At 53.2% G+C, this 22192-nt stretch overlaps 6 protein-coding genes across 6 annotated transcripts; 5 read left to right on the top strand and 1 right to left on the bottom strand.

Moving 5' to 3' along the window:
• Window positions 1-22: 22 nt before the first annotated feature.
• CABS01_12793 (uncharacterized protein) lies at window positions 23-3074 on the top strand (the record flags this gene model as incomplete). Its single annotated transcript, XM_060546145.1, has 7 exons — window positions 23-116; window positions 323-671; window positions 713-1157; window positions 1211-1368; window positions 1436-1572; window positions 1623-1818; window positions 1874-3074. 7 exons carry the CDS (start codon window positions 23-25, stop codon window positions 3072-3074), a joined length of 2580 nt encoding a protein of 859 aa, XP_060395534.1.
• Window positions 3075-5699: 2625 nt separating this feature from the next.
• CABS01_12792 (uracil-xanthine permease) lies at window positions 5700-7900 on the top strand (the record flags this gene model as incomplete). Its single annotated transcript, XM_060546144.1, has 8 exons — window positions 5700-6112; window positions 6170-6321; window positions 6376-6483; window positions 6538-6786; window positions 6848-6965; window positions 7028-7211; window positions 7267-7331; window positions 7384-7900. The coding sequence occupies 8 exons, from the start codon at window positions 5700-5702 to the stop codon at window positions 7898-7900; spliced, it is 1806 nt and encodes a 601-aa protein (XP_060395533.1).
• A 999-nt stretch (window positions 7901-8899) lies between these two features.
• Window positions 8900-10877, top strand: CABS01_12791 (NCS1 nucleoside transporter; the record flags this gene model as incomplete). The annotated part of the gene is made up of 5 exons (XM_060546143.1): window positions 8900-9276; window positions 9360-9414; window positions 9476-9591; window positions 9648-10408; window positions 10471-10877. The coding sequence occupies 5 exons, from the start codon at window positions 8900-8902 to the stop codon at window positions 10875-10877; spliced, it is 1716 nt and encodes a 571-aa protein (XP_060395532.1).
• Window positions 10878-11235: 358 nt separating this feature from the next.
• Window positions 11236-13899, bottom strand: CABS01_12790 (shikimate dehydrogenase substrate binding domain-containing protein; the record flags this gene model as incomplete). The annotated part of the gene is made up of 1 exon (XM_060546142.1): window positions 11236-13899. The coding sequence occupies one exon, from the start codon at window positions 13897-13899 to the stop codon at window positions 11236-11238; it is 2664 nt and encodes an 887-aa protein (XP_060395531.1).
• A 1248-nt stretch (window positions 13900-15147) lies between these two features.
• Window positions 15148-17629, top strand: CABS01_12789 (uncharacterized protein; the record flags this gene model as incomplete). Its single annotated transcript, XM_060546141.1, has 2 exons — window positions 15148-15270; window positions 15470-17629. The coding sequence occupies 2 exons, from the start codon at window positions 15148-15150 to the stop codon at window positions 17627-17629; spliced, it is 2283 nt and encodes a 760-aa protein (XP_060395530.1).
• Window positions 17630-19611: 1982 nt separating this feature from the next.
• On the top strand, window positions 19612-21411 carry CABS01_12788 (quinate permease; the record flags this gene model as incomplete). The annotated part of the gene is made up of 4 exons (XM_060546140.1): window positions 19612-20324; window positions 20388-20570; window positions 20634-21005; window positions 21063-21411. The coding sequence occupies 4 exons, from the start codon at window positions 19612-19614 to the stop codon at window positions 21409-21411; spliced, it is 1617 nt and encodes a 538-aa protein (XP_060395529.1).
• Between the last annotated feature and the right edge of the window lie 781 nt (window positions 21412-22192).

The raw sequence follows: 22192 nt of genomic DNA, 5'->3' as shown, positions 1-22192 counted from the left end.
CTGCCCCTTGCCTCGTTACCCAATGGCAGGGCCAATCCAGTTGGGAGATGTCATCAACTTCAGCAAGCTCGCGTGGGACGTGTACAAGTTCGGTTGGGATAATGACTTCAACGCCAGTGAGTTCCTCGGCGCAATGAATATCACTCTCTAGGGCTGCCACTCTCATCGCCATGCCATCAACAACATGTAGAGCTCTATTTGAGAACATCTTATGTATCTGGTATTTCTCTGGAGATTGTTGGCGCCCTTCAAACACAAGCCATAGCTCAACTCAAAAAACCCTATAAATACAGAAGTCAGCACTGACTTACGGTGATCGCAGCCCGACAATACGCAGAGTTCGGTCGCGATGTTAGGGGATTGGCCGAGAACCTCGACATCCTCGGCCGCGTGGTAGACAAAGCCGGCCAGTCATTTCACCAGGAAACAGCGTTCAAGCTTGAGCCATTGCGTTGGGATCGGTCGTCACTCAACGAGATCATAGGCGACTATCACGAGACATTGACAGAATGCTGCACTCTGATAGAGAACAACCATCGCTACCGCCTCAGCAGCGGCCCACTGAGAAATATCGAATGGAATGTTCTCGTGGCGCCGGCGGCAGATCGTCTGCGAGCGCGCATAGCCTTACATAATTCCAAGGTTCTTCATGTGCTGAAGCCTTTTGAAATGTCAGTTCTACCTGATGCCATCCGTTTCAGAGCACTAACAGAGCCAGCGACCTTCTTTGTCGGATCCATGAAGACCTCGCCGGTCGTATGAATGCTATGCACCTTGACTTACGTCGCTTCATGGGAATTCTCGTGCCTGATATGGAACAGGCCCTCGCTCAGCAGGTTCACCGGGAATCTCTTCACTTTGATGTGCCTCCAGATATCGAGGATGGATTTCTGCGAGCGTGGGCGGCTGACAGACCGGATGACGCTTTTGAACCAAGTCTCCAGGAAATTGCAGATGCTTTCGTTATTCATTACCACAAGTCCACCGTCGGGTTTACTGCCGGTATCCTGGTGGAGAATAAGGTTCCCGAGTTAGGGCAATATATCAGCCTTTTGAAGTGTGTCTGGCTGATGAGACGGATTCGTCGTTCGAACGAACTCACTCAACAGGGCCGGACCTTATCCCATTGGCCCTCCTACATCCAGGAGCTGGAAGACGTAAGTCGAGCCTTCAATCTCATGCTACCTTGAATAGTACTGACCTGTGCTAGGGTCTTGCATCGCAATGCGATCGATTTAAGCAAGAGCTCATGGCACCAAGTCTAGCAGGTTTAATACCTGAGATGTTTGACATATGGCCTGAAAAAGAGCTTGCTCAGCTTGTGGACGTGGTGACGAGGGATGCTCTCATGGAAGAGGTCATGGATGCGTAAGTTCTGTCCTTAGACCAGGCCTTGACATAATGTGGGCGGTAACTAATATCAGTTTCGCGTCAGACCATTACAGGGCGCCACTTCCAACGTTGAGAGGAAGCTTCAGCTGCTTCGCCGAATGGGCGCTGATGGCAAACGCTTCAGGATAAACATTTCGGGCGTTGAATTAGGGGGATCGAGCAGGACTGCACGTCGTCAAGGTATGGATGCTCCAGCCAGATAGCATCGTCGAGTTGTTGACAATGAATAGCCGAGACCATCGATTTCGACATCACGACTGTCATACTAAATCCTCTTTATGCAGTGCCATCTAACTCTTTTGGCGCATGGGACATGATCTTGCGCAAGGATGAACGGATTGCCAAGCTGGCTTTCACGCAGTTGAAAGATGCTGCCAAGTTCCAACAAGCTGTGACTGGTTTCAAGGCGTTTGATAGTTATAGCCAGTAAGTATCATAGACCCACACACTGAAGGATGCCAACAGCTAACAACACCGATAGGTACAAGGCTATGGTTAGCTTTGTTGTGTCTGGAAGAGGAGATCCGATTGTCGAGGGAGCATGTGTACAGTTGTGGGTTCCAAAGCAACTCGATGGACAGCTCGTTACGAATAACGAGGCAACGCTCGAGCAGAGCACGTCACCATCCCAGTCAGGGGTGTTTTCTCCATCTAGCACATCAAGACAGAGTACCCTCCGCAGCGGATGGAACACCGCAAACCCATTCACCACCAGTCCTACCGAGACTGTGTCTATGTGGGGTAACAGCGGTCCACCGGCCGTAGGCGCATCACGGAGTCGTTCGATGCCATCACCGCCAACAATCGCCGGCCCATTTGGAGTTCGGGCTCCCATGATGATACCGAGACGGCCAGTAGGATCGGGTAGCACACAAACAACAACAGCATCGCCACCCAATGCTAATCGGCAGGCAACGTTATCGACATCACCTGCGAGCCCTCGGTCTTCATCCCTGCTTCCGGGTTCATGGCAGTCAAGGACACCATCCGTATCAACAGTCTACAGCCGACCTGACCGGACCTTCAGCGTTTCAAGCAACTACTCGGCGACGACATCACCATCGAACCATAGTTCTAGCGGAAGCGACGCGCACACCGTGACTGTAACGATAGGGGGGCACACGACTGGGACTGTCCACAGGCGCCCTCCCAAGCCAATGCTGGTGCTGTTCACGCAGAATATGCAGACAGGAAAGCGAGCATTGGTAACCATTGACATTGACGAAGACACCGATGTCAACCCAGACCGGTGCAACTGCCGCCGGTCAGGAAGAGACGGATCATCATGTCAGATTGCTGCCATTGAGCAGAACCGAGGCAACACCGAGCTATCAGTGCGAAGATACGAAAGCCGAGACGACGACATGGACTGGAATCTGGCCAAGTTGGCACTGGGGCGGCGAGGGGAGAAGGACTATGCTGCTGCTGTCTGGAAGGACGTCCGACGCATCAGCATCATGTTCCCGACTTCCCAAGATAGGGCAAAGTTTGGAGGCACACCGAACATATGCCAGTGCAGCGCGAAAACAGAAGCCGAACTGAGCAAGTGTCTCAAGGATAAACACAAGGGGCTGCTGGGGTTTGTCCGGGAATCTGGCCGGCAGCAGTTGAACGAATATCATCGGGTGCGATTCGAATCGCAGCAGGACGTGGTTCGTGGGATGAGAGACGACTATCGATGACAGCTGCTGGAAGAAATTTCGATCAAAGGATAATGCGGTTGAGCTGTGTATGTACGACTGGGTTGAAGCTGCCTAAGTTAAGTAGTTTTTATCGCGGCATCTTTAGATCGTGATCTAGTTCTTTTGGTGTTACGGCGTCGGCGGCGATAATGAAGCGAACGATGCGCCTGCGTGTTTCTAGTCGGACAATAAGATGAGGGAAATCTGGAAGAGGATATTCGCCAAGTCATAGAGAGATGATCAGGCGGAGGGCGTGCTCCAGCTTTCGTCAGCCGGGAGACCATCTCTACTTTTCGTCAACGACTAGTATTGGATAGCCCCACGCGCGTTTGCGAGAGTGGCCTTTCCATTCAGATGTCTGAAACATCTTGATAGCTCATTATCCCTTCAGCTTACTTGAATAAAACAAACCAAATTAGGTTTTTTTGTTATCAAAGGCGACATTTGAGTAAAGTCGGATAAGTCATGGATCAGGAGAGCCGGGAATTAGTGATGGTTCAGCTTTCCGAACCGGAGATAACCTCAGACTCACTGGTGAGCTTCCTAAGGTGTCTTCGGCGAGACCCTTTATGGGGGTTCTCCCTTGCTGTCGGAGCCCGCCGATGGCAGACCAAAGCTCTCTGGTGTCTTTGCTGTTTCTAGCAGAGAGCGACGCGTTTATTGCAATTCTTCATCCCGCCCAGCCGTGCCGAAGAGCTGCATCTCCGAGTCTCGGCAGCAGACTAAGCCAATGAGATAGGCGCTGTGTCGCGGGTGTCGACGCCTCTATCTCCCGGGATTCCCTCCTTGACTCGATTGGGGTGCTTTCTTATCTCTACGGAGACTCGGTGTGCGCTTCTCTGGGGTGCCTGGGTGGCCTGGTCAGCTCTTATCTTCACGCCAGTCCGGATCTAAGCAGTTGGTTTGCTTCTTTGGGGCTCTTTGGGGGGAGAGGGGCTCTGGATTGGTATCCGTTAGAAGGTGTGTCGCGTAAAAGAATGTCTGCCCACAACCTTTCGGTGGGCAGAGGTCAAGCCTGGGTAAGAGGCATCAGACGATGTATCTGAAGCTGAGGCAAAGCAGCATCGTGTGCTTCTTGACGTGTTGAAGAGTCAGAGTCAAAGGTGTTGAGTTGACACTATCCATAAACCAGGGGGGGAGACCATTATTCGCGCACGAACCATTCCCAACTTTACCCACGAACGACTGTCATCAAGGTACACCCAAGTTGCCAATTTCTCAATGGCATGATGCATTTCTCTACAGCACCAAACGATCGTGGTTGTTCCGCCACCGTTTGGAGTCAAGAAGGATGAGCCGTAGAAACGGCAACTCGATCTGGCCGGCGGCGAGCAGCGATCATGGCATTACGTCGGGGAAGTTCGCGGCAGGATGGAACCTACAGAGATCATCAGCCGCCGAGAAAAAATGGATAATTAATGAGACACTGACAAGACAACTCTGCTGAGAGCCCTGAGAGTCGGGACCCCCGCGGAGATCACACAAGGCGAGCCGCTGGCAGTTGACCCATCATCCCGCTCTTTGGCGCCGCATGTCGCACTTCGAACTTCGCAGCTCGCCGCATCTCTCTATTACTCTGTAGCTTGATCTTCCCGGGCCCATGTAGGACGTGCCCGAACGAGCACTCAGAGGATGAAGGCGGGATTCTCCTGGTGTGCCACGCGGGAGCGATGCCGGGGAGTTCCCCCACACTCAGGCCCCCCCCCCCCCCCCCCCCCCCCCCCCCCCCCCCCCCCGCCCTCGTCTCGCCCGCCGTGCGCCCCCGTCGCCATCCCCTGCCCCCCGCCGCCGTGGCTGCCGGCTCAGCTCCGGCGCATACCGCCCGCACCCGCGCTCCCCCCCCCCCCAGCCCCCCCCCCCCCCCCCCCCCCCCAAAGAAGATGTCGACGTTGGTTCTGATGGGTGCTCCGGATCCTCTGCAGTAGCGCCATTGCTGCTGTTGGGTCGCTGTATCAGGCATGACGGAACAAACATGTCACTTGCAAGATACCAAGTTGCGTTCTACCTAGTTGTGTCCTCTCTCTGCTTCTCAAGACTTGACATGCCAACTACATGATGACGAGCTGTGAGTTCAGTAGCAAAGTAATGTATCTTCAGACTCTCTTTCTCTCTCACCACCCCTTGTTACTGGCAACCCACGTCCTAAGACAGCCGGTGCTACTCTGGATTCCTGGACTCGACCGTCAATCTTCTGCGCGCTCTCAGCTACGCAGCTACACACCCGTGGCACCCTACTCCAGAACCGGGCCCGCTCCTCTGGGGATACACATTTTTTTTACTATCGCTAGCCATTCACATCGTTCCGAGCCGCTTATCCCACTGATAGCGGCTGAAGCTAATTGCTCGATACCATCAACTAAAAGGATCTCACCCATGCAAACAATGATCGAGTCAGATTGATATATAAAGAGAGATCCACAACCCTGCCTCTGGATGGTGATTCCGTGGATACCGTCGGGTCAAATTCTTTTGCCTTACCTTGTCTTGTCTTGTCTTGTCTTGTTTTGTCTGCATCATCGACGAGTCTGACTCCTCTTCGAATCGCAAAGTCGGCGTGGTCTTGGTCAATTACAGTCACCGCTAGCACCAAGTGCCGATTGCACGACTCAAAACGTCGGCGACATCATGGATGAAGATCAGGGCCCAAGCCAAATCGTCCCTGGGACAGCTCCCAAGCGGACAATGGGAGACCGCCTTCGCAGCACCAAGAACAGATTCTTCACCAAGGACGGCCTGATCGGCGACTACGACTATGCTTTCCTCTTCACCCCGAACTTGCCGTTTATGAGGAAGAGTCGCAAAGCCGCTCCCTTCTTTGGCTTGAACGACCGGATGCCTACGCTCTTGGCCCTGTTGCTAGGATTCCAGCACGCCCTTGCCATGTTGGCTGGCATCATCACGCCGCCTATCCTGCTGAGCGGCGCTGCAGGTGCTAATCTCACTGGGGAGATGCAACAATATCTTGTCTCCACAGCTTTGATTGTCTCCGGCTTGTTGTCCATGATCCAAATCACCAGATTCCACATTCTGAAGACTCCGTAAGAAGAAGAAATGCATCCCTACTGTGAGACATTCCAACTTACATCTCCATGTAGCTATTACATTGGAACTGGCTTGATCTCTGTAGTCGGTATCTCCTTTGCCATTATCCCGGTCGCTCAGGGAGCCCTCTCCCAAATGTATGCCAATGGATTCTGTCCGATGGATGGGGAGGGAAACAAGCTCCCGTGCCCTGACGGATACGGCGGTGAGTCTTACCCTTGAACCTTCAAGCAATACTTGTTCAACTGACAGAGTGAAGCCATCATCGGCTCTAGTGCCCTTTGCGCTCTGATTGAAATTGCCATCTCCTTTATGCCCCCAAAGGTGATGCTTCGCATCTTCCCGCCCATCGTGACTGGCCCGACAGGTAAGCCCCCGAAACGTGAAAACCCGTGAGAGACGGCGTCTGACGTGTGCTCAGTCATGCTCATCGGCATCCACTTGATCGAGACTGGTTTCCAGAACTGGATGGGCGGCTCCGGCCCTTGTGCCAACCCGACTTCCGACTTCTTCGCCCGGTGCCCCAACATTTCCGCGCCTCATGCCCTCCCTTGGGGCTCCGCCGAGTACTTGGGCTTGGGTTTCTCCGTCTTCGTGACCATCATTCTCTGCGAGCGATTTGGCGCGCCCATCATGAAGTCAACATCCGTTGTTATTGGTCTCCTTGTTGGTGAGGAGCAATCCTGCGTCTTTCGCCATGCCCATATGCTCTGTTGCTGACCTGCTCCTAGGATGCATCATCGCCGCTGCGACTGGCTACTTTGACCGCTCCGGAATCGACAGTGCCCCTGCCGCCTCTTTCATCTGGGTGCACACCTTTAAACTCACCCTTTACGGGCCGCTCATCTTGTAAGCCTCAAACCACGAGTCATAGGCGAGCATGTGAAAACCGAAGCTAAACATGTCAACAGGCCTTTGTTAGCCGTCTATATCATCTGCGCCACCGAGGCCATTGGTGACATTACTGCTACTTGTGATGTCTCTCGCCTTGAGGTTGAGGGCCGTCTTTTCGAGTCCCGTATCCAGGGAGGCGTCCTCGCTGATGGTATCAACGGCGTTCTTGCGGCCCTAATGACCATCACACCTATGACAACTGTAAGCTGATGGAGTCTGCCCAGCTCTGAACAACTTAGAAACTGACTGAAGAAAGTTTGCTCAAAACAACGGAGTCATCGCTCTCACCCGCTGTGCTAACCGCAGCGCCGGCTACTGCTGGTATATTTTCTAATTCCAGTTCTCAAGAACTTCCCGGCTAACACTGGTCTAGTTGCTTCTTCCTCATCATTATGGGCATCTTTGCCAAATTCGCCGCGTCGCTTGTCGCCATCCCCTCCTCCGTGCTTGGAGGTATGACCTCGTTCCTCTTCACGGCTGTCGCCGTCTCCGGTATGGCCATCATCACAAAGGGTGTGCCTTTCAACCGACGAAACCGCTTCATCCTGACCGCTGGTCTCACACTCGGCTATGGCGCTACTCTCGTTCCTACGTATTTTGACAACGTCTTTACGTATGCTGGTGACAACCGCGGCCTAAGGGGGTTCCTCGACGCCATCGTACTCATCATGGAGACGGGATTCGCTATCACAGCCTTCGTCTGCATGTTCCTCAACTTTGTGCTCGACGAGGAGATTGAGGACACAGAGGGCCATGATGTCATCCCCACCACTGGTATCGTTACTCCAAAGGACGTTAATGGTGGGGAGAGTGCGCGGGGAGCTGATTCAGAGGACATTCAGCCCGTTGGGCATAACACCACTGGCAAGCGTGATGAAAAGCTGTCTTGAAGTCGAAAGCTGTGTTGATTTCAATGGCGTGGATGGTTGTGCGATTTTGCATTAAAAGCTGAGGGTTTCGTGTGTTTGAATGTGTTTTTGATCATGTACGAAGTTTGAATACTCGCCCTCACTGTCTCGAATTCACTCTGAGCCACTGTTGTGCAAGCCACGTATCTTACCGCAACGAGACTTTCCTGTGCCCCTTGCTTGGAGCATCCGGTGGCATTATATCTGACTACTAACATCTGACAGTAAGTATGGGCGAGAAGATCGCGCTTTAAAGACTTCAGTGTCATAAAGCAGATCATCAAGGTAGATAAGTGATAACCGATTTGACGCCACAGAAAGCTACGCTTCGGATACCTGACGTCTCATGCGAATGCTGCATTGTCGCCTCAACAACGCCACGCTAGATGGTTTCGGTTGTCAATTGGTCTTCTTTTGCACAGGCGGAATAGTAACATCGAGGGTTGATAAGAAGGCCGACGGCAATTGGTCACACGAATCCCACTCTGGTGCGTCTACCCCCTGCGCTGTTGATCGAGTGCCTGGCATCCCTCCATGTCGCCTCGTTATCTGTCTTTCCCCAAAGACCAGGCCATCAGGCTTACTTGGTCGACTTGCTTGCCCAGGATAATCGTTTGAGAGCATGGCTGAACAGTCAACCCCGACCAAGTAATCATTGGCGACATGGCCTTGTTTTCTTTGGGCTGCAGGATGCGGAGCTGGCCGGAGCGAATCCCGCAAATGTAGGTCGTATAGAGGTCGAAAGGTCACATCCGTAGACGAGTTGCTTTGCATAAAGCTGGATGCTTTCGGACTATATAGGTGTGGCCATGTCTCACTCCTCCTCGGCGTGGCTTGGTCTGCTGCAATTGTGCACCCACAAGGTTGTTGGCACACATCAATTTTCTCGGAAGGCCGTTTTTGACCACGACTTCAATCTAGGAGTGCGAGGGCGACGGTATTTTTGGTCTGCGTGAGGACTCGGACAGCTTCAACGACAGGATGAAGGGCATAAATATGCAGGAAGCGAGGCGGCGATTTACGTCGATGGAGGCATGGGAGCTTCCCAAGCACCCCAGCGCCATTGCGCCAGAAGGCGTACGAACCAACCCGGACATGGACCCCGTGCCGGTGCCAATGCGGACTTGGTCGTTGTGGACTATCCTGGCGTACTGGAGTACCGACCTTATGAACCTCTCAACTCTACAGACCGCCGGATCTATACTTGCTGTCGGACTCAGCTGGCGAGAGGCGATTCCCATCATGTTCGTCGGAACAACGTGTATCGCAATAGCAATGGTCCTCAATGGAGCCATAGGAAGTCGTCTACATGTCCCCTTCAGTGTCATTGCTACGGGTAGCTTTGGGTTCTACTTGAGGTATGTACTTTTGGTTGAAGTATATACTTGAGTGGTCATGTAGTATACTTAGCGCTTGGAATAGAAGCTGACTTTCATCACAGATACTTTGCCATTGTCAGCAGAGCCATCCTTGCTATGTTCTGGCTGGGTGTACAGGTATCGACTCGTACGCATCACTTCAACTGACTCCAATGCTAACATCAGTCTTCAATGATAGTGCGTCAACGGGAGTGTATGTGTGACGATCATGCTGAGTGCGTGGGCTCCCTCTTACGGACGGATTCCGAATGCCCTACCTGAATCGGCGGGCATCACCTCCATGGGAATGTGCTCGTGAGTCTGTTCATGAAGGCAATGGTTGTATATCAGAGTACTGACAAGTGACACAGATTCTTCCTCTTCTGGATCATTCAACTGCCGTTGTTACTCATTCACCCCACTAAACTTCGACCGCTCTTCTACGTCAAGTTACTTGCTACTCCAGCTGTGGTTTTAGGGACCTTGGGATGGGCTGTCAAACAGGCCGGTGGCGGGGGTGATATCTTCAGGTTGCAACCTGAGTTCTCTCCAGGGACTTCCAAGTATGCCTGGCTTTGGCTGAGCTGCATGTCGTCGGTCTCGGGACAGTGGAGCACGATGGCAATCAATATTCCGGACTTCTTGCGCTATAGCAAGTCCAGGAACGCTCAAAACGTCCAGCTCATATTTGTCCCTATCGTTTTCACCTTGTGTGGAACCATGGGTATTATTACCACTTCGGCCACGAAAGTCTTCCAGGGAGACGGTGATTACCTTTGGAACCCGCTCGATATAGTCAGTCTTTGGTTGGGAAATGGCTCAGGAGGACGCTGTGCTGCCTTCTTCGGGGCTCTGGCTTGGCTTATTGCAACGATCGGCACCAACGTCACGGCAAACAGCATCAGCGCAGCCAACGATCTGACTGTCATGTTCCCGCGCTACATCAACATTAGAAGGGGCAGTATAGTCGCTGCTGTGATAGGTGCCTGGGTTATTGTCCCGTGGAAGATTCTTGCCAGCGCCGCTACGTTCTTGAACTTCATGGGGGCATACGCTGTCTTCCTCGCTCCCCTGAGTGGTATCATGGCTGCTGACTTCTGGCTCGTTAAAAAACAACGATACGATCTGCCCGGTATGTCCAGTGACGATTCCTTATCTTGACCACCTTATACTAACACCCCGTTTTCTTTCTAGACTTATACGACCCTCATGGTCGCTATAGATACATCGCAGGCTGTAACTGGAGGGCATTTGTTGCTTTCATTGTGCCTGTTGCCCCCAACTTGCCCGGGATGGCTTTGGCAATCAGTGGCTACCCTGCTGTCCAGATCTCCGAGGGTGCTCAGAATCTCTACAGCTTTGATTGGCTTTTTGGATTCGTCGTCTCGATATTCCTGTATACCACACTGAGCCGGGTTGTACCTGCAAAGGAGACCTTGGTTGAGCAGACAATCTTGACCAGGGGAGACGGAATCGAGATTGAGGGAACGCGAGACGGTAGTGACATCGAGAACCCAAAGGTGCCCGAGAAGGTGTTGACCACAGCGGGAGATGGTCGTCACACTCCTGAATCGAGAGGCCTTAACGGAGGAACTGGGTGAATTCAAGAATGGAACCTGAAGGTGGTGCCGACCCGGAGCAATGTACTTGATTGACTGATTTCCCTAATCTCGGCTACTACGACCGTAACAACATCCCACATATCCACTTGCTTTGCTGAGGTCAGAAAGAAATCGATCAATAGAGCACATGAAGCCTACGCCTGTAAAGCGAGTAGAAAACCTCGCAATCAGGAAGGATGCGGGAGTCGGAGGAGCATGTGAGACATGGGGTCAATTATTTTTACTCATTTTATTAGTCGTGTACGTTGCTGTGGTATCTTGGCTAGCAGTATAGAATGCACTGCTCTCTCATCATAGTCTCCTGTTATCATTACTCCATGCCCATAGGAAAGAAATCTCATGGCTCCTGCTCGACAATATTATTCAAGCGCGGCTGCAGCTGTGCAAGTGCGGAGCGATCGTGCCCGTCGGGATAGGCACGGAAAACCTCTCCTCGCATCAACCTACGTGGTGCTCGTCTGCCTGTAAACAACTCAAACTGAGCGAAACCCTGCTCGGGCAACAGATCAAGACCGTCCATAGTAACCCAACCTCGGTGCGACACTTTTCTCGCTTGGTTCAAGATCGGTGTATCCAGTGTCTTGTAGCCCAGCTCAACCAGACAACCGCCAGTTGGACTTCCCAGCCATGCCTGTGGCGCCTCGAAGTTGGGTGCAGGGACATCGCCAATGCTATGCGTCGGGATGCAAGAAACAATCATTGTCGGCAGTCGGAAGTCTTCGGGCCATGGCTCATCCAGATTTCGGATAATGTGAAATTTCGTTTCCACGTCCGAAGTTGCGCTGAGGAGCGGTAGGTCGTGCCGTTTCAACAGGCGCGCGAAGTGATTAACCATCTTTTCCGCATTAGTAATTGTCCGGTTGTAGACCACAATATTCTTGACTCCTAGCTGCAGCATGCTGTAGGTAGCCGCGCGAGCCATGCCACCAGCTCCGATGATGAGACCGCAGCTCGACGTTCGTACAGCATTGGCGGGAGAGAGCCCTCTGCGAATGCAAGCCCGAATGCCGATCCAGTCCGTGTTTTCTCCGTAGAGAGCCCTGACCGGACCGGCGCGATTACGGCAGTTGAAGAGCTTCTCGTCCTCTGGAATAGTGCCGTCGGGATTTAGTCGACGAACAGGAACAAGTGTGTTGACTGCACCTATCGCCTGCGCGTGTCGGCTAAGAGAGTGTGTGAGGGTGATGATTTCGACTTTGAAGGGCAAGCCAACACTGGCACCCGCGAAGTAAGGATCCTCAATGAGCTCTCGCAGCCCGTTCAGGGAAGGCGTCGAGAATGGTCGGTAGAGGTGCGGAATGCCGCAAGCCTTCAGAGCGGCATTGTGCATGGCTGGTGACAAACTGTAAGAGACGTGGGCACCAAAGACGTAGATCTTCATAGGGTCGAACAGGAACGAGTTGTAGAGTGCCTGCGTCGCTTGAGCTGCTGTCAAGCATGGCTGATTAGGGTTGTAAGTCGATGATACGGGCTTCTCTGGCACAACACTGGTCAGGACGTGGTTCATAGCCGCTGAGTGTCTCCCACGAGGTCCAGAGTTGTAAGCGATGAGGGGAATCTTGTGGCCGGTAGAAGCCTCAACAAGAGCCTTGAGGTGGCTGATATCAAAATTATCCTTAATGGAGGTCACTGGCTTGACAAGCCGGACCAGATCACATCCTAGACGCCGTGCTCTATGATACTGTGACATCCAGAAAGGGTCTGACCATGGTGGGGAGTCGGCCGCAGGTGTTAAATGTCCAATTATCTTTGAGCGCCTCTTCATAGAGATGATGTGCAATAGTTGAAAGTCGTTGAGGCGGAGATCGACAGTGAGGTATTCAGGGCAGAGTCGCAGGCCGTGTAGTATGTAGTCGGTGTACACTGACTCTGAAGAATCTGGAAGAACAACGTGGTACATTAACGGTATCACGGTGCTCCTCCTTATGGACCCTATGATTCTGGCAATGTCGGCGGCTCGTTCGGAGTCTAGTGACTGCGCACCAGCGATTCCGTCGAGGACGATCTCAATAGCATCTGCTCCGGTCTCGAGCTCTTGAATGGCGAGTTCATTGTTCAGCAGGCTTGAAAGAGAGACCGAGATGGCGTAAGTGAACCGTCTGTCCTCGGTAGGTATGGAAGCCAACGGGAAAGCCGACTCGATGAAGGGAATGGAGCCCTTGGGCATGATGAGACTAAGGAACTTTAAGAAATGCCTCTCGGCCCGCTTCAAAGTCAGGTAGGGAGCAGGTGGCTTTTGACCACCAGCTTGAGCCTCAATTCTTGCGGCATCGGTTTCGATCCATGGGTCGGCCGTCTCGGAGACGTTAAAGAACTCAAGGTTGCTGCATGTCCGGAAAATGGTGCTGCTGGCCGCCAGCAAGTTTCTCGCCTTATCTTCATCCTCGATCTTTAGGTGCTCTTGAATAGCCTTGACGTCTCGCACGATGTGAACGACGGGATGTGTACGACAAAACTCCCTCAAGAGTGTCTGGACCCCACGTTCCATCCAACTGCACACAATCAAGGTGCTCTTGGAGTTCTGGTCGAGGAGGTCTCGAAGGACATCTGTCTGCCGGCGGTGACATTCAGCGGGGCCATGGGCCCTCTTGTACGCGAAACTGGTCAGGCCAGTGACTTGTTGGAAGGCCTTTTCGCAGTCGACGGCCCTCCGTTCCATGGCGGTCGAGGCAATGATGGCGAGCGTTGATTTTCCTGCGCCGCGGATGCCGGCAAGGACAATGGAGGCATCGGCAGGGAATGGCGGAACCTCGCCAGGAAGATGGGCCAAGGGTGTTGCTGGTCTCGTGATTGGCGTCTCTGGTCGTGAACAAGCAGCCATGGAATATCTGCTGCTGCTGTTGGTCCTCGGGCTCTGGGGCTGGCTAGGCGACGCAGAGTGGCCATTGCGACCGTCGACGCGGATGAACTTTGCGGGATTCTCGAGTTGGTGGTGGTGATGGTCCTCCTCATCGCTCATGGCGGTGGCCACGTAGGACCGCTTCACTCCGGCTGTCGCCATGGCTCCTCAGCCTACCTAGCTGTAGCAGTGCAGACGCAGGTAGGTTGATGAGGAGGAGGAGGAGGAGGGAAAAGCCCAGGATGCATGCGCACGCGCCGGTGTCGAGTTGGGACTCTAAAGGCGAGGCGCGCGAATATCTTTGTCGTTATGCTATGTTTCGTGCAAAGCCGTTCAGCTGTGGTCCAACAAGGTCAAGCTCTCTCTGGAGAAGAGTCAAGTCAGTCAGTTAGTCCACGTTGAGTCGCGCCCCAAGTCCTCCGTAGTACGAACACACCGCGGCAGAATTGTTAGGTCACTATGTGGGAGCAACTTCAAAGCCGTTCCCCAGTTCCGACCCTCGGTGCTAAATTGGTGCCCCTCTCCCTTGCTCGGCGCTAAGGTGGGATACTCTGATAAATGTTTAGCCATGGGCTGGACGTTAGCGAGTTACTTGTGAGCGTGGGGGGATCGTTCTTGTGTGAGTTGAGGGGAGGAAACTCGGCTGTTTGAGGTTTGCGGCGGGATAACTTGAGATGAGCGTGGAACTGAGTAGGATGTAGCCTACGAGATCCTCGTCAATGCCCCTTGTGTCTACGATGCGTTGGCAAGTACCAGCTAGAGTCGAAGAGTTGCCATCGCCAACCCCCTGGTCTTGACTCCTAGATCTGGATAGCATCTGCAGACTCAAAGTATCTCCTTAACACCCCGCATGCTGAGTCGTCCGTACTCACCATCTCGCAACCAATTAATGCCACAGAAATGCCAGCTGACCAGCCTCTCGAACCTGACCTTTGTCCCATGAGGTCCGAGATCTAGCAACAACCTTTGAGGGCGGCACCGCGAGCGTCGGCCTGTGAGGTTACCCCAGGATTTCCCCACTCTCTGTCCAGCACAGCGCGCGGGAAATCTTGGAGAAGAAGCAAAGACGACGTCAATCTCATCATTGCTCGCTGTTTGCTACGGCCGCTGCTGAGTCTGATACTACTGCTGCTACTATCCGTACTGCTGGCTGGAGTTGCTGCTTCTGCTGCTTAACCGTGTGCCATCATACCTTGCTCATCCCGCTCGCCGCAACGCAACGCAACATCCACTCGCAAATCACAACCCCAGTCGCTGCTCACTTCGCTTCAATCATCGCTCGCAGCGCGCGCTCGTTTGCCCTCGCAGCTTCTTCGTCGACATCACCGCTTCTCGTGCCGCGCCCTCTATGCCGTCCTCCGCGGCGTGAGCCATTGGAGCTACCCTGCCGCTTGCGGCTACGACTGAAGGATGCCATCCAAGAGAAAGGCTCAAGATGCCGAGAACAGTGTCACCTCGACCTCTGTCCCAAAGCGCCAGAGGGTATCTCGTGCATGCGACCAATGCAGAAGGCAAGCAGAATCCAGCACCATTGTTTCCCATTCTCCCTTTCTCTCATCTTCATTGCCTTCTTGCCGAGCGTTTCCTCCAAGCGACTAGATGCCCAGGGAACTACAAGCCCGGGTGCTTCTCCGTTGCAAGCGTTTCGGCGTAGCCAATGCTATGTCGATAACATTCCGCGCATTGGTTGCGATATCGGCTTTGGTGCTGGTCTCAGTGTCACTATCGCCAGCTTACTACATGTGTGAACCGAACTTTTGCTAATTATGCGGACAGTGCCCGAGAGAAGTGTGATGGCGTCCAACCTCAATGCTTCTCCTGTGTTACCTTGTCGCGGCCATGTACATACAATGTCGCACCGAAGAAGCGCGGCGTCCAGACCGGCTTGATCCGAACTCTCGAGCTTGCCCTCGTATGGCTCTTCGACCAGGTTCCTGGAACAGAAGAGAAGCTGGCGGGTCTACTCACGCAGGAGGGGGGTGGCGGCCAATCTCTCCTCCTCGACAAAGACAGCGAGGCAGGCAATCGCCTTCACAAAAGATGGAGGAGATGCCGCGTCCATAAGGATATTGACCGGCTCCTATCTGGCAAGGACGGCATAAGCCCACGCCAGGATACTTCCGGAGACGAATCGGATGCTGAAGGTGATGGCCGCAACAAACGGAACGGGGAGACTCCGTTGGATGGTCCTGACATCTCTCCGCAACCTAACGCCGTTGACCATAAACCAGACGCCCAAAAGGAACCAGTATCGAGGCAACGGCATGGCTCTAGGTCTCGGCGAAGGTTCAAGTTACCAAGAAATTTTCCTCGATTATTAGAGGTGTACTATTCGTACACCCACAGTTGGCTTCCCATATTAAACTCTAAAGAAACTCTCGATAGCGCTGCGGCCTCGTATCCTCCAGACGGTCTCGATATCGACCCGGAAGACTCAAATAACAGTGCTGCTCATGCTGAGCTCTGGTGCGCTCTTGCCGTCGGGGCATTCCAGGATGCGGCATCATCACAGCCTCCAGGAGGTTCAGAACCACCTGACCGGCCCAGTATGATAACAGCAGCAGCCCGTAGTCTCATACCAGTAGAGACTGACATGGCACTGGGCCATGTGAAAGCACTTCTAGTGCTGTCCTTGGTGAAGCTGGGGCAGGACAACGCCGCAGCAGCTTCTCTATTGATCGGTCTAGCCGTCCGGGGCGCCATGGCCCTGGCAGATGGACGATCACGAAACGGCGGAAGAGAATCGATCTCGGGCCTGTCGGCTTCTTCGACGCAAGAAGCATACTCGACGGCTTTGGACCGGGTCTTGATGACCTGTCTTATGCTGGACACCATCGTTTCCTTAAGGCTTGGTCAGACGCCGCACATGAGGACGAACGACATGAAGGATAGGCCGACAGAGGAGAACGGATCAGAGGAATGGGCACCATGGACGCCCAGAGCTGGATTCGGATTGGAGGACGTTGAAGCTGCTGTACAGCCTGCACAGTCTTTGAGCTCCTTCAATCAGCTCTACCAATTCTTCCGCACACTGAACCAGAGTGTTGAGTCTGGGGGGGCGGGTCCAAAGATTGGTGCCGCGAACCTTGTTCAAGTGCTTGATCCTCGTTTCTCATTTTGCAATTCAGTAGTGTTTGGAGCGTCGACGATACCCATACTCCCATCGGCTTTCCTCATCCAGGCCACCTTCCTCGGCGCGACCTTGACTTTGATGGCCGACCCTCGAGTGTCTCTGATCTGGAGTCTGATGGAAGTTTTGGAGAGTTCGATTTCCCACTTTGGCGCAGCCGGCGTCTCGCCCCTCCTGGTCACATATATGAGCATCGCAAATACCAAAAGTTGCGTCAAAGCTCTCCGCGACGATGATAAGACGCGGTGGAACTCACTGATGGGTAATCTGATGTCTGTCTGGCAAGATCGGACGACGAACGTGGATTCTTCTTCTATGGAAGCGGATCCGAGCGAGCAAACACCAGCTCAGGCCGAGCCGGCTGTGAATCAGTTCTCGCATCACCCATCATCCGCTCGCAGGGACTCGCATTTTCCGCACTTCTCGATGCCTGCGGACTCTTATCATCATCCTAATAGCAACGGATTTTTACCAACAGCATCATCCGTCAGTCCGTCAACGGCAAGAACCATGCCATTTACGCCAGGGAGCCAACTGGATGCATTTCCTTCCGGCTTCATGGGACATTTGTCGTCAGCTCAGGCACCCTATCTGATGGGGCAGGGCGCTCACGGCGTGGATTACGACGCCATTATGGACGAGCTTGCTTCTATCGACTGCACAGATAGTATGGAAGCCGACCCGCAGTTTATGGCCAATCTCGGCTTTGCCCCAGGGTCAGACTTGACTGACATGCTTCGGGGAGAGTATGGAGGAATGTGAGCGAAGTATAATGTATTATGACCTTTAGTAGAAAATGAACATTGATTCCAGTCTCTGGAAATACTATCTGCACGTCACTATTATCTCCTTGTTCTCCCTGTTCTAACGGATCAATACTGCAGTGCTAGCAAACAAGTCTTGCGGTGTGACGAAGAAGTGTTCATCCAGGGCGGGCTTCGCCAAGGGCAGTGATTTGTGCATTCGGACTGTCTAGCCTTTTTCGTCCCTTTCCTTGAAGAAATGCCAGTTGGCTCATCTCTCTTATTTGTTGACCCTCCTGCACCGCCGACAAGACTAAGAGGTCTGGCTTCTTACATGTACTTACGAAGTTACGAGGACTTTCAGAACTTAACCCCGGCAGATTGAAGAGCAGCCCACCACGGAATTACAATCATCAGGAACAGGACTGGACGCCAAGTGCCGCATCCAACCATCCGACAGAAGCACAACGTTTTACCAGAGCAATTTGGAATGGCCAGGCTGTCCGTACCCTGATTTGGCTGTCGAGGCCGTGGCCAGGAGGTGATTATGAAGCACAGCCTAAGACTGTGCCCCGGCTTGCCTCCACTTTCATTGTTTGATGGCACGTACCAAGTCTATAGATACCAACGAGAACCATTTTTGTGGCGACGAAACTATTCACGTGGGGTTATTCAATGCGGAGACTTAAGGTTAAGACGATGCATGTGAGGTTTGGTCTGAATTCGCGTGGCCTGTCAACACATTAAAGTCGTGCAGAGAGATTTATTTGCCCCTATTGCCATCATAATCAAGTCGTGTATCTTGGGTAACCCCGCGCCCCCCCCCCCCCCCCCCCTTTGTTTTTGTTCTTGGCTTCATCACAGGTGGGACAAACTCAACACCAAGCAGTCACAGTCCTTGGCGGCAAAGAATTATCATCCGGGCGGTGATGGCAGGGTCGAGAAGTTGTCTCCGCTAGCAACTTCCAGGACAGCTTAATCGTACAGTCCGAGTGAGGTGAATTGTCGTGGACTCGTGGCCGATAATCATGTGGCCAGGCCTTGGAGAGCGTCCCGGTGGCTTGGTTGGCGCATCTCGACCGGATATTCTCAACTCCACCTTGGCGTATTTCTCTCTCTCTTACACAGACACACACACGCACACACACACACACGCCAACAACCTGATTTGAGCCCCTGCCGACTTGACAGACACAGCATGCACCCCGTAGGCCAGGCATCTTCCCCATATCTGCGTAAGGTTACAGGCAGAGAAAGCTGGGGAACAGCTTCTTCACCCGCATTGCTGTCATTCCGTTCCGTTGGGATTGGCACAAGTTGGGACGTCGGACGACGTCCACGTGCAATGCGAGACAGTCGAATGGCAATAGAGAAGCGCTGACAGGATAAACATTCAACCCACAGCCCCGGTCTGGACAGGGGTTCTCCAGCATTTGGGGGTCTATGAGATTGGATCTAGTTCGGAAGCAGATAGTTGGTGCGGAGAAGAACATGTCTGCCGGGCTCCACGCGTTATGGAGAACGAGTCAGTCATAGGTTGCAGATTTTGCTCCGGTTCGGAGACGGCGCGCCAGTCCAACAACCATCTAGTTGGAGGGAGAAGCGTTCACCCCAGAGTCAACATTCCGGAATCTCCATACGCATGAGCGAGTTTGTTCGTGTAGCGTACCCCAGATCCCATTCGTCCACGGTCCAGCCGCTCGATTCCCTCCCCGTGGGATGACCCAAACTCCGCTGCTCCAGACCCCCAGACTTTACCCCAGACGAACCGATACGTGCGCCACCTGTCAGTCAGTCTTTACCAAGTTGTTGGAGAGCCAGAGAGCCCTGACGCATCCATATAACAAAGGCAACCCTGGACCGTCGTAATCTGATTTTTTTTCCGTCTCTCCTTAAGACTCTTGACTCTTCAACCCCAACCTCGAAGACTTGGAGTTCAGACGGTCTCAACTTCGCCTCGAACATCAGCAACCGCCAGACACCTCCAAACAAATTATCACCATGGCTCTCCTCACTCTCGTAGAGGACCGCCCGACGCCCAAGGCGGTTTACAACTGGCGCGTCTACTTTTGTGCAATCATCGCGTCCTTCGCCAGTTGCACCATCGGTTATGACTCTGCCTTCATCGGAACCACTCTCGCCCTGCCCTCCTTCATGGAGGAGTTCCAGTTTGCCTCCTACAGCAAGGACGGTCTGGCTCTGCTCAAGTCCAACATCGTTTCTGTCTACCAGGCTGGTGCCTTCTTCGGAAGTCTGTTCGCCTACGTCAGCAGTTACTTCCTTGGCCGCAAGAAGAGTCTGATGCTGTTCACTACGATTTTCCTCCTCGGTGCCGGTATGATGCTCGGCGCCAACCGCGCGCGCGGCCTCGGTCTCATCCTCGCCGGCAGAGTACTTGCGGGTATCGGTGTGGGAGGCTGCTCCAACATGACTCCCATTTACATTTCGGAGCTCTCTCCTCCCGCCGTGCGTGGACGTCTCGTCGGTATCTACGAACTCGGATGGCAAATCGGTGGCCTCGTCGGCTTCTGGATCAACTACGGCGTCGACTCTACCATGGCTCCCAGTCACAGCCAGTGGCTCATTCCTTTCGCCGTCCAGCTGATTCCTGCCGGCCTCTTGCTCATTGGAGCTCTCTTCATCCCCGAGTCCCCCCGTTGGCTGTTCTCCAAGTACAAGAGAGAGGAGGCGATGAAGGCTCTTTGCTGGATGCGGTATGTGCCCCACAATCCATTATTTCGCTTATGACCCTCAGTCTAACAACCGCTTTTTCACAGAAACCTGTCCCCTGAAGACAAGTACATCATTGAAGAGGTTCAATACATTGATGCCGACCTCGAGCGCTACCGCCAGGAAGTTGGCGCCGGTTTCTGGAAGCCGTTCGCTTCTCTCAAGCAGAGCAAGGTCCAGTGGCGCTTCTTCCTTGGCGGCATGCTTTTCTTGTGGCAAAACGGCTCTGGGTAAGCGAGCAATCCTCCATGTTCAACAACACGTAGCCGAGTCACTAACATAGTCCTCAACAGCATCAACGCCATCAACTACTACAGCCCCACGGTCTTCAAGAGCATTGGCATCACCGGTACCAACACCAGCTTCCTCACAACTGGCATTTTCGGTGTCGTCAAGACGATTGTGACCTTCGTGTGGCTTCTGTGGCTCATTGACCACCTCGGTCGTCGCAACCTGCTGATGATTGGTGCCATTGGCGGCTCTTTGTGCATGTGGTACATTGGTGGTTACCTCGCTCTCAACCCGGCATCCGGAAACGGTGGCGGCCTTTCCAGCGGCGGTATCTCCGCCATGGTTTTCTTCTACCTCTGGACAGTGTTCTACACGCCCTCGTGGAACGGTACCCCTTGGGTCATCAACTCTGAGATGTTCGACCAGAACACTAGGTATGCCGAAGTCTACATCATGTCATCCGTGGCCATATCACTAACATGTACTCTCAGGTCCCTTGGTCAAGCTAGCGCAGCCGCCAACAACTGGTTCTGGAACTTCATCATCTCTCGCTTCACCCCGCAAATGTTTAATGCGTGGGGCTATGGAGTCTACTTCTTCTTCGCCTCGCTCATGATTTGCTCCGCCATCTTTATCTTCTTCCTGATGCCTGAGACTAAGTCCATTCCTTTGGAGACCATGGATCGTCTCTTCACCATTAAGCCTGTCTGGAGGGCAAACAAGACCATTATGGCCGAATTGGCGGAGGAGCAGGGTTTCAGACAATACTCCGACGATGGATCCGGAGAGAAGTCTGATGATGCGGAAATCAACCAGGTAGAGAGGAAGGGCAGCGTTTAATGAATGGGTTCACGGTTTACTAATATGATATGAAGGACGTTTGAATGGTTAGAGCAGCTAGGTGGATATTCCAAGATTCCAGTCTCTAGGAATTCACAAGCTTCCATCCCGAGCCGATTCCCCAAGTGACCCATAAAGCGAATCAGCGAGTCACACCCGAGACACAAGTACAAGTCCCAAGTCTACGCACGAGCGGGGGTAGAGCGAGCGAGGGTGTCGAGGGTTAATAAGGACGGGAGGAATGTAGGCGAACCAGGGGTGATACCGATGCCAAGCCGAGGTCCTGCACGAGGTGCAATATTAAGCAAAGTAAGCAAAGTCCCGCTCTTAGCTGTCGTGGCAGGACGGATAGTTTCGATGGTGACGGCTAGTCGTTTGGCCACCCGTCTTGGTGGTTGTGTATCTGTATCTTCTTGTTCTATTCGGCGCGAGAGAGGAGTTAGTTAAGGTCGAAGAACCAAAAGCAAACCACAGCTGGAAAAAGACGACTTCAAATACTTCTACAGTTACAGACCAATGATGGGCCTTGCAATACGCGAGGCGTTTTGTACATGTACTTCGCAAGACCTGATCATGTTTCGTAAGCACAGCGTGGAGGGAATGATCCCATCTGGGCCTTCTAAAGCTCAATTGTGGTACGAGAAGACCGTCAGTGCAGGGGTATTCTGCGGCTCACGAAAATAAGAGCGCACGCCGGGTAAATGTTACTGAAACTCGCAATGTATATGCACGGTACAGTTACAGACCAAAAGGTTACGAGTTGCCCTTGGTCCATTCTCTG

The sequence above is a fragment of the Colletotrichum abscissum genome (assembly GCF_030869225.1).
Source record: "Colletotrichum abscissum strain IMI 504890 chromosome Unknown Scaffold_40.1, whole genome shotgun sequence".
NCBI lineage: Eukaryota > Fungi > Ascomycota > Sordariomycetes > Glomerellales > Glomerellaceae > Colletotrichum > Colletotrichum abscissum.
The sequence above is the reverse complement of the archived record's forward strand: the minus strand, read 5'-3'. Positions and strand labels throughout refer to the sequence as shown.